The sequence below is a fragment of the Pleurodeles waltl genome, chromosome 5, assembly GCF_031143425.1.
Source record: "Pleurodeles waltl isolate 20211129_DDA chromosome 5, aPleWal1.hap1.20221129, whole genome shotgun sequence".
NCBI classification, from domain to species: Eukaryota; Metazoa; Chordata; class Amphibia; order Caudata; family Salamandridae; genus Pleurodeles; species Pleurodeles waltl.
In genome coordinates, this window is record NC_090444.1 from 1,049,485,529 (window position 1) to 1,049,504,818 (window position 19,290).

General features: G+C 42.5%; 1 protein-coding gene across 7 annotated transcripts in view; it reads right to left on the reverse strand.

Moving 5' to 3' along the window:
• UTRN (utrophin) overlaps nucleotides 1-19,290 on the reverse strand; it is a 1,374,288-nt gene that overhangs the window by 117,588 nt on the left and 1,237,410 nt on the right. For 6 of the 7 annotated variants that reach the window (XM_069235249.1, XM_069235248.1, XM_069235247.1 and 3 more), the window contains one exon: nucleotides 9,273-9,409. In XM_069235249.1, the coding sequence (XP_069091350.1) occupies nucleotides 9,273-9,409 (137 nt within the window). Of the gene's footprint in view, nucleotides 1-9,268; nucleotides 9,410-19,290 lie in introns of those variants that run through there. The other variant, XM_069235251.1, reaches the window with a different exon arrangement.

Sequence of the window (19,290 nt, forward strand, 5' to 3'; positions counted from 1 at the left end):
ACCTCAGGGAAGATTACCAGCAGTGATCACCTCAGTACATCAGGCAGTGTTGCCAGCAATAAAGCAAAAAAAAAAAAAAATTGCTTTGTCAATTTGGAATGGCTTTACAGTTATAATACATAAAAGCCATATGTGCACTGCCCTGGTGTCAAGGTAATCATATTAGTAATAAAACGTCCCAATTGCACGATTTACCTTCGACTATCATCTTTATATACATTTTGGAAATTCTACCATTGCTCTCCAAATATAAACTTCTGAGTTCTGAAAATGTATACATTTTCGTCTTGAATGTATGTTTCAAAATATAGTATACATATATGAATTCAGCACTGCTGGCTTAGTATCACAAAAGCACAGCCTTTGAAGCTCGATGTGCGCAGCTGCAAACCTTTTAAATGAGTTGTGGTTGAGTTGAATCTTTCATTTCTAGTGGGTGACAAACACTATATGCTGCATATGTTACCTTGTTTCCCGTTGAAGTAATGTGCAAAAAGATGCGTATTTATGCTTTTGTCCACAAATGGGACTAAGGGACTTATTGGGAATATATTAGAGACATTCTTGTTAGAAAAGTGGGATGTACCTCGGTAGGAATCAAATGATTTTATCAGGTGGATAGCAATGAATCTAATAAAAGATAAATGATTAACATCGAGAATCATTTTTTGAATTTTACTGAGCCCCAAAGGGTGCCCAAGTCTTAGGGTCCTGTGACGTTAATGATTACTTTAAAACTGCCTGGCGCTATCTAATGAAGTTCGAACAACTGACCACAATCCCCACGAATGCACTGTTTCCCAGGTCACAAATCAATTAGGTAAAGTATTACTTCATTTTGCGACTGATGCAGCCGATTGTCTTTTTTTTTGCTTCTCTTGTTGAACAGGAACATGTCAGCTATAAAGCTCTTGCCTGTGTTCTAACACGTATACGTCAAGCAATCCAACATGACAACACCATTACCCTTCGGTGTACACAGTGGTGTTAACTATGTGCACATTAAAAGCGCGCCACAGTGTTAACAGAAATGCATCACTTAATATTTAACACTGAAGATCATCAGAGTTTACTAATTATGTATGCTCCTGCTGAGATGAACAAGACTGCTGCAGGTGCCCTAGGCACACGCTCACTTAAAATGCAGAACTCTAGCAGCCCCAGAACCGAAGGTCACTCACGCCCCTCAGGTTAATTCATTAAAAAGAATTTAGGCATGCTGGGGCTTGTTATAATTGCATTTAACACTAACTAATGAGCAACATGTTTAACATTCAAACATTAGCTAGTCTCCTCGCAATCAAAGGCTACATACAGGTCGTGTGCAATACTGTAGACCAGCCAAGCATCGCACTACAAGAAGAAACACCTTCTATGATCGTCCTCTAATCACAGAACTCCTCTGAAGTGAGTTAAAGGGTGGTTTCATCTCGGAACACAAGCCCAAGCCCAGCTGTGGTTATGCAAATTATCCCCGTGAAAAACACAATTTTAAGCTTCAATGATCCAAGAAAAATCTCATAACCATATAATGTTAAAAGGTAGCTGTATAATAAGCGTAGCTTTGTCACTCAAAGATAGACCGCTCTCGAAAATGTTCGAGACCACAGGGTGTGCTTCTTTTCTCCTCCACTCCAAAGGATGACTGCTAACAGAGTCCTTTACTTGTCGTAACACTGATACTAACCTATAAAACAGATGCTACAATGGAGAAAATACACGTGCTGCACAGCAGCAACTATGTTTTATTTTTTTCTAAGCAAACAATTGGTCGTTGATGAAACCCATGAACAGATGGAATGGAGTTCCCAGGTATTAGTAAAGTCATATTTCAAAGACTTCTGAAAATCTACCACTGTAGCCTGCCCATACTATATTTTAAAATAAATACCATTGTCTGCTCAAAAGAATCAGAAGATCCTCAAAGGTTGCAGTACACGGTGCCTGTAGTGAGACAAAGATGGGTAGCTGAGTTTCACTCCATTCCCCTACCTCGTAACCAATTTCTGAAAAAACCCAATTTATTGAAGAGAAAACTGAAGCACAGTTAAATTTAAACATCTGCTCTAGAGCACAAAGTTAACATGTGAAATTGTGAATACTACAAAGGTCTCCTCGTTCAGAAATTAGGATATATATATATATATATAAAATATGTCACTTACCCAGTGTACATCTGTTCGTGGCATGTAGTGCTGCAGATTCACATGCACTGCATATCCCTTCCGACATTTTCGGAGTCCCGGGATCGAGTGACTCCTCCTCTCGGTTCCATTGCGTATGGGCATCGACTCCATTGTTAGATTGTTTTCCCGCAGAGGGTGAAGAAAGGAGTGATAGAGTATAGAAAATAAAAGAGATGTCCATGCAAATGTAAATATATATACATATGTACAAATGTATTAACTTGAACTACTACAGGATTCCGGGGAGGATGCATGTGAATCTGCAGCACTACATGCCACGAACAGATGTACACTGGGTAAGTGACATTTTCCGTTCGATGGCATGTGTAGCTGCAGATACACATGCTATGCAAAGACTACAAAGCAGATAGTCCTCCCAAAAAGCGATGGCTAGCCTGTAGGAGTTGAAGTTGTTTGGAATAACGTCTTTAAGACAGCTTGGCCTACAGTGGCTTGTTGCTGTGAGAATACATCAACACAGAAGTGTTTTGTAAATGTATGAGGGGTTGACCATGTAGCATGTTTACATATGTCAACCATTGGTATGTTTCCTAAAAAAACATTGTTGCACCTTTCTTGTAGAATGTGCTTTAGGAGTGATTGAAAGTTGTCTTTTTGATTTGATATAACATGTTTGTATACATCTAACAATCCATCTTGCTATACCTTGTTTTGATATAGGATTGCCTGTGTGTGGGTGTTGGAAAGCAACAAAAAGTTGTTTTGTTTTCCTAAAATCTTTAGTTCTGTCTATGTAGTACATAAGAGCTCTTTTGAGATCTAGGGTATGAAGAGCTCTTTCTGCCACAGACTCTGTCTGTGGAAAGAAGACTGGCATTTCCACTGTTTGATTGATGTGAAAAGGATATACTACTTTTGGTAGAAATTTTGGATTTGTTCTTAGTACAACCTTATGTTTGTGCACTTGGAAAAAAGGTTCTTCAAGAGTGAATGCTTGTATTTTACTAACTCTTCTCAAAGAAGTAATCGCCACAAGGAAGGCGACCATCCATGTTAAAAATTGAATTTGGCAAGAGTGCATGGGTTCAAAAGGTGGTCCCATGAGTCTGGTAAGTACAATATTTAAATTCCATGATGGAACATGTGGTGTTCTGGGTGGACTGATGCGTTTTAATCCTTCCACGAAGGCTTTGATAACAGGAACTCTGAATACAGAAGTATGTTGAATAGTTTGTAAGTATGCTGATATTGCAGTAAAGTGTATTTTTATGGATGAAAAAGCCAAATTTGATTTCTGTAAACGAAGTAAATAGCATATAATGTCTTGTATAGATGCTGCAAGTGGATCTATGGTCTTAGATTGACAATAGTAGACAAATCTTTTCCACTTGTTTGCATAGCACTGTCTAGTAGTAGGTTTTCGTGCTTGTTTAATTACTTCCATACATTCTGATGGAAGATTTAAATAACCAAATTCTATGACTTCAGGAGCCAAATCGCTAGATTGAGAGCATTAGGGTATGGATGCCTGAGTTGACCTTTGTTTTGTGTTAACAAATCTGGTCTGTTTGGAATGAGGTACTACAGATAGGTCTAATATTGTTGTGTACCAAGGCTGGCGTGCCCATGTTGGTGCTATGAGTATCATGTTGAGTGACGTTTGACGTAATTTGCTGACTAGAAATGGAAGGAGTGGGGGAAAAGTGTAAGCAAATATCCCTGACCAATTGATCCATAGAGCATTGCCCTTGGATAGTGGATGTGGGTGTCTGGATGCAAAGTTTTGGCATTTTGTGTTTCTGCTTGTTGCAAATAGATTTATGTCTGGTGTTCCTCACCTTTGAAAGTACCTTTGAAGTACTTGGGAGTGAATCTCCCATTCGTGTGTCTGTTGGTGATTTCTGCTGAGGAGATTTGCCAACTGATTGTCTATTCCTAGAATGCACTGTGCTAGTAGATGAATTTGATTGTGAATTGCCAATTTCCAATTTGTTTGGGCTAGAAGGGACAGCTGAGATGAATGTGTTCCTCCCTGTTTGTTAAGATAATACATGGTTGTCATGTTGTCTGTTTTTATGAGAACATTCTTCTGTTTGAGAAGAGGATGAAATGCTTTTAGGGCAAGGAACACAGCTCATAATTCTAAGTGGTTTATGTGTAGCTGTTTCTGTTTGACATCCCATTGCCCTTGAATGGTCTTATTGTTTAGGTGAGCTCCCCAACCAATCACTGATGCATCTTTTGTAATTATGGTCTGAGGCACAGGGTCTTTAAACGACCGCCCTTTCATTAAATTGCAGCAATTCCACCATTGACGGGACATATGTATTTGGCGGTCCATCAACACTAGATCTTGAAGTTGACCGTGTGCTTGTGACCATTGTTGTGCAAGGCACTGTTGTAAGAGCCTCATGTTTATTCTTGCATGTGGGACTATTGCTATGCAAGATGCCATCATTCCTAGAATCTTGAAGATAAATCTTACAGTGTATTGTTGATTTGGCTGTATCAGTGGTATTACATTTTGGAAAGCTTGCATCCTTTGTATATTTGGATACGCTAGAGCTAGTTGAGTATTTAGGATAGGACATAGGTACAGTTGTAGGTGTGACGTTTGGTAGTTTATAGAAAACCCTATTGTGTGCAGAGTTTTTATCACATAACGAGTATGTTTTTGGCATTGTGTAAGATTGCTTCATTTTATTAGCCAATCGTCTAGATATGGAAAGACATGGATGTGTTGTCTTAAGTATGCCGCTACTACTGCTAGACACTTTGTGAACACCCTTGGAGCTGTTGTTATGCCAAATGGCAACACTTTGAACTGGTAGTGTTTTCCTGTTATGACAAACCTGAGGTATTTTCTGTGTGATGGGTGGATGGGTATGTGGAAATACGCATCCTTGAGGTCTACAGCAGTCATAAAGACTTGTATTGCAGTAGTGGAATAACATCTTGCAGTGTTACCATGTGAAAATGCTCTGACAAGATGTATAAATTGAGGGGCCTGAGGTCGAATGTAGGCCTGAGTGTGCCATCTTTTTTGGGATTTAGGGAGTATAGTGAGTATATTCCTGTTCCTTGTTGGGACTGTGGAACTAATTCTATTATTTGTTTGAACAGTAGAAATTGTACTTCTTGTTGTAACAGAACTGTATGTTCGGGAGACAACTTGTGATATCTTGGCGGAATGTTTGGAGGGGTGGATATCAATCCTAGGCAATAGCCATTGTGGATAATTGATAATACCCAGTTGTCTGTGGTGATATTTTGCCAATGACAGTGGAACTGCTGTAGTCTTCGCCAAACAGGAGATGTGTGGAGTGGATGGGAGGGAAGGAAGTCATTGTTTAGGTTGTATTGATGTTTGTTAGAGGTTTGGAATTTACCTCTATTTATGAAGTATTGACCTCTATAGGATCCTCTAAACCCACCTCGTTGATACTGTGTTTGTTGTGGTTGCTTTGTTTGGGAGGTGGAAGCCTCTGAGGATTGTGGTTTAAAACCTCCTCAAAACTGTGGCCTGCAAAATGAACCTCTATGTGGGGTGGTGTACAAAGCGCCCATTGGTTTAGCAGAATCTGAGTGCTTTCTCAGTTTTTCAATAGTGGTGTCCACTTCTGGGCCAAAGAGGTGCTCTTTATCAAAAAGGCATGTTAAAGACAGCCTGATGAATTTCTGGTTTAAACCCAGAGGAGCACAGCCATGCATGTCTTCTGATTGTGATGGCAGTGTTTACGCTCCCTGCAGCTGTATCAGCAGCATCAAGGGCAGATCTTATTTGATTATTACTAATCACTTGCCCCTCTTCTACTACTTGCTGTACCCTCTTCTGGTGCTCTTTTGGGAAATGCTGTATAATAACCTGCATTTCATCCCAATGGGCCCTATCATAGCGAGCTAAAGGTGCCTGAGAATTTGCAATTCTCCACTGATTTGCTGCCTGTGTAGCAACTTTTTCCTGCTGCATCACATTTTCTGCTCTCCTTATCAGGAGGAGGTGCATCTCCTGAAGACTGGCTACTTGCCCTCTTTCTTGCTGCACTGACTACCACTGAATCTGGAGGGACCTGGTGAGTAATGTAATCTGGGTCAGAGGGTGCAAGCTTATACTTTTTATCGATTCTAGGTGTGATAATCCTAGCTTTTACAGGCTCGCTAAAAATTTGGTCTGCGTGTTTTACCATGCCTGGTAACATTGGGAGACACTGGTACCTGGAATGTGTAGAAGATAGTGTATTAAATTAGAAATCTTCCAATGGCTCTGAATGCATGGTTACCCCATGATAAGCTGCTGCCCTGGATATGACCTGGTTGTATGCAGTGGTATCTTCTGGTGGAGATGGTTTTGATGGGTAAGTATCTGGTCATTATCTGGGATGGGATCAAAGTCATAAAGATCCCATGGATCTGCCATATCTCTCTGTGAATATAATGAATGTGTTGGAGTAGGCATTGGTGGTGGGCTGGTGTGAGGTGAGCCAGATAATTGTGGAGAATGAGGAGGAGAAGTATGAAGAGGTATTGGTTTCTCCTTTTGTTTTTGCACCTTTGCTGGTGGCTGTACTGAGTCCTTTTCCTCTTGGAAAGCCAGCTTTCTTTTTGTTTTTAAAGGAGGTGCAGTGAAAATTCTTCTTGTCTCTTTATGGATGTGTATTCTGGATTGTCTCTCATTCATAATTTGTAAAATGGGCTCTATGTCAGGCTCTTCCTCAGAGGTTTTATGGGTTTCTCCCCAAAAAAATGTAAAGTCCTTGTTCCTCTGTATATGAGGATTTTCTCAGCTCCGAAGTTTGTTGTTTTTTCGGTCCCGCAAAGGTAATGGAAGGTCTCACCTCCGAAGCCGACTGCCGAATTTCAGACTCCGAAGAATGGGCTTTTTTACTGGAGTCCGAAATGCAGCCTTTGACAGATTTACTTGACTCCGAAGTAGATGGAGGAGTGGCCGTTTTCAGCACCGACTCCAAAGGACGGTCGCCAACATTTTTTTTTTCAGGCCGAACCATGGCCTTCCAGCAGTGGTGTACCCAAGGCCTTTAAATGTCTTTTGTGCAGGGGTGTAGGGGCAGACATACTCACATACTGTCCAGCTGTGATGGGTCTGTCGTCCTTCAATTCCTGTTTGGAGTCTGTGTCTCAGATGGAGACTGCTCCTGCTCTTCTTCAGCGACGTCGAGATGTTCACTGCGTTTCGACGCCATCTCGAGTCTTCTAGCTCTGCAATCTAAGAGAGTCTTCTTTGAAAGAAATGAATGACAGGCCGCACAATTTTCCTCCCGATGTTCTGGAGAAAGGCACAAATTACAAACCAAGTGCTGGTCTGTATAGGGGTACTTTGCATGGCACCAAGGGCAGAATCGGAATGGAGTCCATCAGGCTTTCCACGCGGCAGGCCCGAATAGGCCCGAGTTAGGCGCACGCGCCCAGAAGGGCAAAAAAAGAAGATTCCAACAGTACTACTGGTTCGATGCTAGATGGAAAATGCGATCGAAACAATACCGACGAATAAGAAAGTTTTCTAAGGTTTTCCGAATCGCAATCTCAGAGCGAGAGGAAACACGTCCGAACCCGACAGCGGTAAGAAAACAATCTAACAATGGAGTCGATGCTCATGCGCAATGGAACCGAGAGGAGTCGTCACTCGATCCAGTGACTCCGAAAAGACTTCTTCGAAGAAAAACAACTTGTAACACTCCGAGCCCATCACTAGATGTCGGAAGGGATATGCATAGCATGTGTATCCGCAGCTACACAAGCCATCAAACATATATATATATATATATATATATATATATATACATACATATATATATATATACATACATATACACAAGCACACAATATGTTTACTCTCTTACCACTCCCACACCAGGCTGTCTATGTTTTTTTTTTTTTTTAAAGCTACCTTATTTAGTATGTCTTTACACTGCAAGGCCAGGATTTTGTGTTCATGTGGTTCAATTGCATCCTGGAGCAGTAACTTCAAAACTTGTAAGATTTCTAATGATTGTCATTATACTATCTCTGTTGTTGCTCCTGCTACAAAGCTTCTTCTCCCAATCATCAAATCAAAATGATTTGTTGAGCCGATGAATACTAAACATCTGGAAAAAAGTGACCAATTCTTCTTGATAAATATCATTACGTGCTGCTGATGGGCTATACCTTTTATTAAATGCCTTCACTTTAAGTTATGGTCCCAAGCCACAGGCATGGGCCTTTTAGGAGGGAAAAGGCATTAACAACTGGGAAAGCTGACATTAAGGGGTCTATAATGGTATTATAGCAATCCACACACTCAGGGTAAAGATTTGCTGTAAAAATTGCAAAAGATTTTGTCACTTTCTAGCTCAGCGTGGATGGCATTGTGCTAAGCCTATGTTTGAAAGCTCTGCTAGAAAAACGAAGAAACGCTGTTGTAGGTTGCTTCATAGAAAGGAGCTGTTCTCCGCTTAAACTTCAGAACTACCCAGAGTTCCTTGCTTCCTATTTTGCATAATATGGTCCAATGTGACCATATGTCTCTCCTTAAAATTATATATATATGTGTTACCTTTGCAAACAGATAGGATTCATAACTAACAACTTGCTGGTTTTTTGTGACACCTACTAGGACCATTGTTGTCTTTAATACATTGTGAACCACATCCTTTGTAGGTTTATGGGTAGCTCCTGAGACTATTACCATCAGGAAATGACTCAAGCAGTGCCATGTAGATGGGACATAGATGCAATCCTTTCTCTGTTTTCAAGTCAGAGCCAGTCTCTATGGTTTTACAACTCGACTGTACCTGTCAAACAGGAGTTTGCCACACAACAGCCTCCCAAGGGAGGCTAAGGGGAAAAAACAAACGGAAGGCCACAAACAATTTACAATGTGGAGAAGGAGGCAGGGGAATACACTGAGACAGGTTAATACAGGTGAACTTGCAGTGGCCAAAAATACTTCAATCAACAAAGTGGTCTTCTGAGCCAGTAGGAATCACACACACACTGAGTAATTTAACCAGACTAAGCTATTCCATTACAGCATTCGTTCTGTTGAGCTAGTCACTTTGTGTAAATGGCTGCAAACCAAAATATTCCTGAGAACAATGCAAGTCATTGTTTTGTAGCAAAACTTACGTCTCCAAGTTATCACCTTCCAGAACTGTCTGTACGGGTAGATACCCAAGTCGTGGGTGTTTGGCAAAGTATTTTTTAGACCGGAACTTGTTTTTCAGCACTTTGGTGAAGTCTCTCACATCTTCTCCTGATGTAGTCTGTCAAGTGATGAAAGTAAAATAATATTTTTTAAGACATCGGCAGACTGGTATGTCAAAACTGCATTCAGTGATGAGGTTTTGATAATGACCTGCTTTAGAATTTAAACAATGAGCGCCAGTACACGAACAAAGGGAGACACTACCAAAGGATACTAGCCACTCTGGGCAATGTTCCCTACCACTTACGGGGCAATAAACGAGAGCCTTCATCTGAATGCAACCCTTTATTGCCATGACGCTCGCACCTAACCAGCTTACAGGCTTACATCTTCGAGCAATGACTTTTACGTAAATGCTACTGTGAAATGCTACTTTCCAACCTAGTTGAGCACACACATTTAAATTATTGACTCATAAATTTGCAGTGCTGGAAAGAAGTTGTTTTCATTGACCCTACTTCTGGGCCAATTCTCTTCTTGACCACAACACCTCTGTAAAAAGGCAGTTACAGACTTTGGGCCAGATGTACAATGCTTTTGCGACCAGAAAAAAAAAACATTTCTGGATGTACAGACCCCATTTTGAAATTCGGCAATCCATTACCAAATACCAAAATGTTTTTGCGAGTCGTTATTAGGAAGGGGTGTGCCAAGGCAATCCCTTCCTAATAACTAGTCGCAGGGCGATGTAAGATTGTTTTGCGATTGTGAATGCAGTCGAAAAACACTCACAGTTACCACCAACTTAGTAACCCATTTGCAAATGGGAGGGGGTCCCCACAGGACCCTTTCCAATTTGTAAATGTTAGCAAAAATATTTTTTCAGAGCAAGTAGTGGTACCTACTCTGAAAAAATGAAAAGAAAACTTTTTTGTTTGAAATGCATCCCGTTTTCCTTTTCCTTTTAGGAAAACGGGCTGCATTTCACAAAAAACTGCTTTATTTAAAAGGCAGTCACAGGCATGGTCTGCTGTCCCCAGCAGGCCACCATCCCTGTGAGTGTGGCCATTATCAACTGGGTCGCAAAGTGCAACCTACCTCTAGGTAGGTCATTTATGACCCCATCAGGAATCGCAAACAGTGTAAAACACACTGTTACACAGCCCACTTCGCGATTTCCTAAAAAGCGAATTGCTAATGTTCACTATTAGGAAATTGCACACCTAAACCTACATTTATCTGGCCCTACTTGCCTTCAATGCACCGTGTCTCAATAACACAGTGAACCTAGGAGCACAATAACGAATGCAGGGCCTCCAAGACAATGTTCTTTTTTACATGTATGCAAGGGGATTTGAAAAGGCTAGTGGCATCCATTTGCGTTGCCAGACACAAACAGATTTTGGATGGAAGAAATGCCAGGTCAAAAAAACACATTAATGGGTGGAATTTTCAGGGCTCCCGCTGTAGGGCGTCCCAAAACTACTCCCGCGGTAGGGTGTCCCGAAACTACATATCTAAAAAGCAAAAAAAGGAGGGGTTCTTTCAGATTTTGAAATTTTTTCAGATAACTCCATCAGATCCATGCATACTCTGCCTACACATTCTTTTTATCTTTGTTGGAAGTTGGCTCTGTATATACTATTTCAAAGTAAGAAATAGTGTGCACAGAGTCCAAGGGTTCCTCTTAGAGGTAAGATAGTGGCAAAAGTAGATAATTCTAATGCTCTATTTTGTGGTAGTGTTGTCGAGCAATAGGCTTATCAGAGGGTAGTGTTAAGCATTTGTTGTACACACACAGGCAATAAATGAGGAACACACACTCAAAGACTTACTCCAGGCCAATAGGTTTTTATATTGAAAAATATATTTTCTTAGTTTATTTTAAGAACCACAGGTTCAAGATTTACAAGTAATACTTCAAATGAAAGGTATTTCACTTAGATACTCTAGGAACTTTGAATGATCACAATGTCATGTACAGTCTTTATAAAAATGGCAATAAGCTATTTTAAAAGTGGACAGTGCAAAAATCAACAGTTCCTGGGGGAGGTAAGTAAATGTTTAGTTTGCAGGTAAGTAAAACACTTACAAGTCTCAAAGTTGGGGCCAAGGTAGCCCAACGTTGGGGGTTCAAGGCAACCCCAAAGTTACCACATCAGCAGTTTAGAGCCGGTCAGGTGCAGAGGTCAAAGAGGTGCCCAAAACACATAGGTTTCAATGGAGAACAGGGGTGCCCCTGTTCCAGACTGCCAGCGCGTCCTCGGGGGCAGACCAGGGGGTTTTTGTAGGGCACCGGGGGACACACAAGAAGGCACAGAAAGTACACCCTCAGCGGCACAGGGGCAGCCGGGTGCAGTGTGCAAACAGGCGTCGGGTTTTAGATAGGAAGTAATGGAGGGACCCGGGGGTCACTTCAGCAGTTCAGGCAGGCACAGGGGGGGCTCCTCCGGAGTAGCCACCACCTGGGCTAGACAGAGGGTCGCTCCTGCACTGGAGTTCGGTTCCTTCAGGTCCTGGGGACTGTGGGTGCAGTGTTGGTTCCAGGTGTCGGGTCCCTTGTTACAGGCAGTGGCGATCAGGTGGAGCCTCTGGATTTCCTCTGCAGACGTCGGGGCTCAGGGTAGTCGTCTCTGGCTACTCACTGGCTCGCAGTCGCGGGGAGTCCTCCCTGAAGTGTTGGTTTTCCACAGGTCGAGCCGGGGGAGTCAGGTGCAGAGTGGAAAGTCTCACGCTTCTGGCGGGAAACGTGTAGTCTTTAAAGTTGTTTCTTTGTTGCAAGAAAGTTGCAGGTTGTTGCACAGGGCCGCTGTTCACGGGAGTTTCTTGGTCATTGGTTGCAGGGCAGTCCTCTGAGGCTTCAGAGGTCGCTGGTCCCTGTTGGATTCGTCTTGGGAGACAGGCCGGTAGGGCTGGGGTCAAAGCAGTTGTCGTCTCCGTCTTCACTGCAGGGCTTCAGGTCAGCAGTACTTCTTCTTGTTAAGGTTGCAGGAATCTGATTTCCTGGGTTCTGGGGTGCCCCTAAATGCTGAATTTAGGGGTGTGTTTAGGTCTGGGAGGGCAGTGGCCAATGGCTACTGTCCTTTAGGGCGGCTACACCCTCCTTGTGCCTCCTCCCTGAGGGGAGGGGGGGCACATCCCTATTCCTATTGGGGGAATCCTCCAAAACCAAGATGGAGGATTTCTAAAGGCAGTGGGTCACCTCAGCTCAGGGCACCTTAGGGGCTGTCCTGTCTGGTGGGTGACTCCTCCTTGTTTTTCTCATTATCTCCCCTGGACTTGCCGCCAAAAGTGGGGGCTGTGTCCAGGGGGCGGGCATCTCCACTAGCTGGAGTGCCCTGGGGCATTGTAACACGAAGCCTGAGCCTTTGAGGCTCACTGCTAGGTGTTACAGTTCCTGCAGGGGGAAGGTGTGAAGCATCTCCACCCAGAGCAGGCTTTGTTTCTGGCCTCAGAGGGCACAAAGGCCCTCACCACATGGGGTCAGAAACTCGTCTCTCTCAGCAGCAGGCTGGCACAGACCAGTCAGTCCTGCACTGAACAATTGGGTAAAATACATGGGGCATCTCTAAGGTGCCCTCTGTGTGCATTTTTTAATAAATCCAACACTGGCATCAGTGTGGGTTTATTATTCTGAGAAGGTTTGATACAAAACTTCCCAGTATTCAGTGTAGCCATTATGGAGCTGTGGACTTCGTTTTTGACAAACTCACAGACCATATACTTAATATGGCCACAACTGTACTTACAATGTCTAAGAATAGAGTTAGACACTGTAGGTGCATATTGCTCATGCAGCTATGCCCTCACCTGTGTTATAGTGCACCCTGCCTTAGGGCTGTAAGGCCTGCTAGAGGGGTGACTTACCTATGCCACAGGCAGCATTTTGTGTGCATGGCATCCTGAGGGGGATGCCATGTCGACTTTGCCTTTTTCTCCCCACCAACACACACAATCTGCAATGGCAGTGTGCATATGTTAGGTGAGGGGTCCCTTAGGGTGGCACAACATATGCTGCAGCCCTTAGGGACCTTCCCTGGTCACAGGGCCCTTGGTACCACTGGCACCTTTTACAAGGGACTTATCTGGGTGCCATGGGTGTGCCAATTGTGGAAACAATGGTACATTTTAGGTGAAAGAACACTGGTGCTGGGGCCTGGTTAGCAGGGTCCCAGCACACTTCTCAGTCAAGTCATCATCAGTATCAGGCAAAAAGTGGGGGGTAACTGCAACAGGGAGACATTTTCTTACAAACTTTTTTCTGTACTTCTTTCTAATTTTAAGAATTGGGGCAGCTTGAACTGATTTTTAAAGAGCATGAGAGCACTGATTATTTACAGAGCTCAGAAATGATGATAATCGAGCTATTAACTGTTTTGAAAAAAAAAAAAAAAGAGAAACAACATATTTTAACAATCTTTTTGCAGCTGCATCTCAGACGAATGATATTGCTAATATTTGCCAGATGTTCAAGGAAACTACAATCCAAAGCAGACAGGCCCGCAGGACAATCACGCAGTGCCAGATGGGCTGATCTGACAAGTCAGTGTGTTGGACGTTTTTTGGATCAATTTGAGTCTTTTTTATTGTCTAGTGGACAGGATTTTACAGTTTATTTCCCTGATATTACCACAAAGCTTTCTTCCAGGAAACTGAAACCCATGCCGTCTCCCATACCTTGCAAAACAGTTATGCAGGTTAGCTTTTTATATTTTCAAAACACTGGACCAGAATACCTCAACAGACGGCTCTCCTTCTACACCCCAAACCAACAGCTTCGCTCCGCCGACCTTGCCCTCGCCACCGTCCCACACATCCATAGAACAACCGCCGGCGGCAGACCGTTCTCCCACCTTGCCGCCAAGACGTGGAACACTCTTCCCACCCACCTACGTCAGACACAGGACCTACTTACCATCAGGAGACAGCTAAAGACCTGGCTGCTCGATCAGTAGCAGCCCCCCCCCCCCCATCAGTGCCTTGAGACCCTCACGGGTGAGTAGTGCGCTTTACAAATGATTTGATTGATTGATTGATTGAAAACGGTCTCAATTTTTAAATGCGGGCCAGTTTTTAGCCATCCGATTCACTTGTATTTGATGCCCAGGCATACTTTCTGTTGGAGTCCAACTACATCTATAAAGCATAATGTCACAGTTTTCCTACTTGCACCTGAAAAAACCCTTTTTGTACTGCCATTTTTTCCTGCAGCTACAAAAGTCTTCTAAAAACAGTAATCCTCTTCCAAATTATTGATATTCAGCCCACAGTTCTTGCAATCCTTGACCTACTAAAGCAATGGTTGAAAAAGTGCACGCAAGATACAAATGCAAATAAATGTAAGCGCCACCTCTTTCTGGCTCTTTGCTGCTCCACTGTTTTCTGGACCCAGAAAACAAACTGTTTGCGCCAATCAATGTAATCTCGCATAATTTCAGGCATGTCACTTACTACTAAATACCATTGAAATTATAATGAGATTGGCTGTATTGGTAACTTTGTTTGTGACTTAGTCATGGCTTTCAGCAATTCTGTTTTTTTAAAGTTGAAATTCTATTTCTTTATATAAACGAAATGAAATTGTTATATGCTTAATAAATGTCATTTTTTTTTTTTTTTTTTTTTTACAATTGTGCAGCATGGAATAGCACTGTAAAATGTATGCACACAGGTGGATTAATATTGAAGTTTCAACTTCTTAACAAGAAGCAGCTGGAAAGGCGCAGCAGGCTGTATGTTATCTTGGAAAACACAGCTGTTCTGTTCAAATTCTTGTCGATCTTTGCAGCAATGTTGGATTTTTTCACTGTATAGATTGCCTTTGTGTACAGATGCTGAAGCTTCCAACGGGACATCTGGCCTGCATTGTGATGCAACTATTTCTCTTTATAAAGCTACTGGTTCAAAATATGTAAAATGCAAGAAAAGATTTAAATTGCACGCTGGGGGAGTGGGGGTAAAATAGCACCAGGATATATATATTTTTAAAGAATCTTTTTATTGCTTGTTTTAATCTTCAATTAAAGGTCGAATATAACCACCATTGCAACAACCATTACAATAGATAAGATCACTGCCATTTTCAATCATCTGACATGCAGATTACATTTATTACCACATTTTTTACCATTACCCAATGCAGATATCATGTTTGCTTCTATTTTCATATGCTCCCCTCCAAACGATGTTGGAGGATCCGTCGTTGTTGCAGTACCAGTCTACAACACCCTGCCTATGTTAATTTCTCATCTTCTGTTGATTCCACTGATGACATTTCCTCCCTTCCCTCAAACTTGGTCAATAGTGCACCCCAAACCTGTAAGTCCTCCTCTACTCTATCATCTCGCCAACATCTTCAAAGAATAACTTTCTCTGCCACCACCCATTTGATCACTTTCCTCTTCCAGTGAGCCATGCTCTGTCCCAATTGGCCCACCCAAGAGATTGGCAAACTACGCTTCGCTAGTAGAAGGTCAACTGGGTAATTTGTATTCCATCTTCTTTCCCTTATGTGTCTTTATATCACCCACTAAACTGATCATAAACTAAACTGATCATAGGGTCCTGCTATATGTGTATGCCACATGGGGTCCCCAGGTGTTGCAACATAGTCTGCCAGAATGCCTTAACAGGCGGGCAATGCTATGCAAGGTGTAGAAAGAATGCTCTGTGTTCCGGGCATCAGTGATACCCCCTTGATTTTGTGGAGTCTATCCTATGGAGCAACACTGGGGTAAGATAAGTATGATAGTTCAAGTGCACTAATTTAAATTGTGCATTGCAGGATACTGTGCGCACTAACGAGCACATACTGTGAGATCATGCCTCCTCAATCTGAGCCCACAAGCCCTCCTTCCATGCGGTGATGGCCAGGAACTAGGTTTGTGCTCTTTCAGTTATCATAGCTTTGTATAGGTGAGACCAGATGACGTCTCCCTCGGAGCTCCAAAACACCCAAAAGAGGTGTGAGGATGGAGGAGCAGCTGGGTAACTGGGCCACAGCTCCCTAACTATATTAGCTATACCACCGTGCAATAGAAACTGTCCATCTCCCACTGCAAATGTTTCCTCTGCTGCCTCAAAGGAAATAAAGTCTTCATTAGGGTAACGGCCTCCCAAAGTCTCACATCCCCTTCCCACCACACTGTGATGTCCACTGCATCAGCTAGAGTTCAAAAGGCAGGCAAGCCCCAAAAATTGAAATCCCTAGTAAAGCCTTCCCCGACACCACCCGTACCAAGCGCTCCCATAGGGTTGCTGTGTGCTTAATGAGATACAGTACTTTAGCCGAGTCCCAGCCGTCAGAGTGCATCAGGTGTGGTAGTGTAGCAGCCTGTTTCCCGTCCATTCACCATGAATATTTTTAGCCTAACAGTTATTCTGATTGTCAGTGCATTGAAAGAAAAAAAGGAACCATCGCTTTAATTTCTATCATCAAGCAAGAATCACTCATTGCAAGAATGAGATAAAGCTGTCGACCTCCATTTATTACAAATCAACAAAAAAAACAATATCTAGCGGAGGACGAAGTTCAAGAAGGGAGCAATAAGCAAACAGAGCGAGCCCTAAAGAGCCTAACATGTCTCAAAAGACTGATCTGCCCGACTGTCACAAAAAACACACATCAGCACAAATACAGAAACCTAGAATTTAATGGGAGAGAAAAGCCAAGAAACGTATACTCATTACCCACCTACAAACTGCCCCACATTAAATACAACAAGCGTGTATCTTTCTTTACCCTATCTGTGTAGATTTGCCCCCTGCATCCCCCATTGTTCAGCTCGGAGTTATCCCTCCACCGCTTCTACACTCAGTGGCATAACATAAGCCCGCAGTTCAGGGGGAGGGGGGATGTGTGACCTCCAGTGGGACCCCTCAGAAAAACTGACAGGTGGTGGGCGAGTCCATCCATCTATTATGCAGGGGGGGGGATGGGGGGGGGGGGGAGGCCTCAAGTTTTATTATGTCACTGTCTACTGGGGCACCCTGTCTGTGATTCATTTTTCTAATAAGGGTACTGGATACTAGCTGCTCCCTGGCTTTATTTCACTAATCCAAAATCAGTAATTGGCAATGCCAAATTTTGACTCGTTGCTTAAGGTAGTTACCTAATCCAGTACTTTAAAACTTCACTGGAGTACAGGAAAAATAGGGTGTCACTAGAGGCTTGATTCATTTGATGTAGAATGTTGACAAATGAAAAAGGAATATTCAAAAATCTCCCAAAGTGCCTTTTTTGATTTCCATGTTTTATGAAATGGGTCACCCTGAGTTTGTGGGTGCTTTGGTTTCACTGGTATCAAGTCCCTTGATTATTTTGGCCCAGCCATAACTGTGTGAGGGACTGAAATGGGGAGGAACACATGAAAGAGTTGCTCTAATATAGTGCGGGTTAGAATGTATGCCATATTAGCAGTTTTTCTCGAATAGCGAATAGTCAGGTCATAGTATTACTAAACATGGGTCATGTTTTACAAATCCCGTGCTTGAAGGTTTTGCTTGAGTACGGGTACTACTGCGGGCAAAATATTTGGTCACTGTTGGATTGACTATTTTACCTTGAAATACTTTCCATCAGAAACATCCACAATACCCCGTCTTCCTTTGGAATTTTAATTGTAACTTAATCTTGGTTATCACCCCCAAAAAGCCATTCAGGTGTGCAATACATATCGCAAGCAATATACAAGCAGATAGAAGGATGGTAGAGTCAGTTTGTCATATCACAAGAGCAGCTCCCAGTCGACCAGGATGCTCTTGACAAAGGAAATGTACATTCTGCAGCTCCTCTTATGCATAGGCAGAGGTAGGGGGAATCTGAAACACGTTATTAGACAACAAAATACTATTCTGAGCCACGTCTCAACCTGTGGTACCAGCCTCTTTGAAAAAATATACTTGGTGTAATGGCAACCATGAACAGAGGGAGCCCTCTGTTTAAGTGGTGCACTACTTAAAAATAACAAAATAAACTGAATACTATTTTAAATATATGAATACATGGCTGACTATTGAAGGTCTCTACAACAAGAAACTATGCATGCTATTTGACTGCAATATGACCATGAACTATTAATTCATATCACAAGGATAGGTGGCATGTTGCCACTGCAAGCAGCTCAGTATTATTGCCCTCCTGCACACCACGAGCTGCTGAAACAAACCAAAGTTACTGTTGCAAATGTAAATATACAGCAGGGAATATGCACATGCTGGCTGATCTCAATGTTAGCTGAGACGGTCACGGAAAGTTTAGGACACTGCCTGAAAGATCTGAAATACGACGGCAGCCTCGCCACTTTTAAAACGTATGAACGGGCTCACAGTAAGAACTGAAAAAAAATGAATGAAATCCCAAGTGACTTGCAAGCTAATGGCTAGCTGGAACCACAGCCACACGTGACTGCAAATAAATAAATAACAACTTAATATAAGCCAAACATATTGCTATAGCAGCTCCTGCTCACCATCTGCAACTTGAAGCCTGCGGGATACGGAGAAAGAACACACTGTCTGCTATCAGCCTCTTGTGCAAACTAGATCTCACCTAATTACTGATTCTTCAGGAAACTACAGTTCCCTGTTAAGAAACCACCCGCAAATTCCAGATCCTACACCCACTGCTCTGCGCGCGTTTTTAGAGACATCAAATCTCGTACTGATTGCCCTTTATACAGATAATTAGCTAAGTAATGAAGGCCAGTCTCTGAAGGGAAAGATATTACCTTAAAAGGTCCCGTATAATATAAGCGTGAGAGAAAAAATAATAAGGCAACAGTGTGTGCAGCATCACCATTTTTGAAAGGAGCAAGAAGGGTTAAACGTATTTCTATTCAAAGTGCCCGATACACAAAGGTAAATTTACATGTGTAGATTTACTCATGTGTATATCTACTATTGAAGCCAAGTGCAAGTTCCCCCCCCCCACATCTCTTTTTTTCTATGCATTTGGAGAGTAGATTAAGAACTAAATGCAGACCTCCACCTCTTAAAATC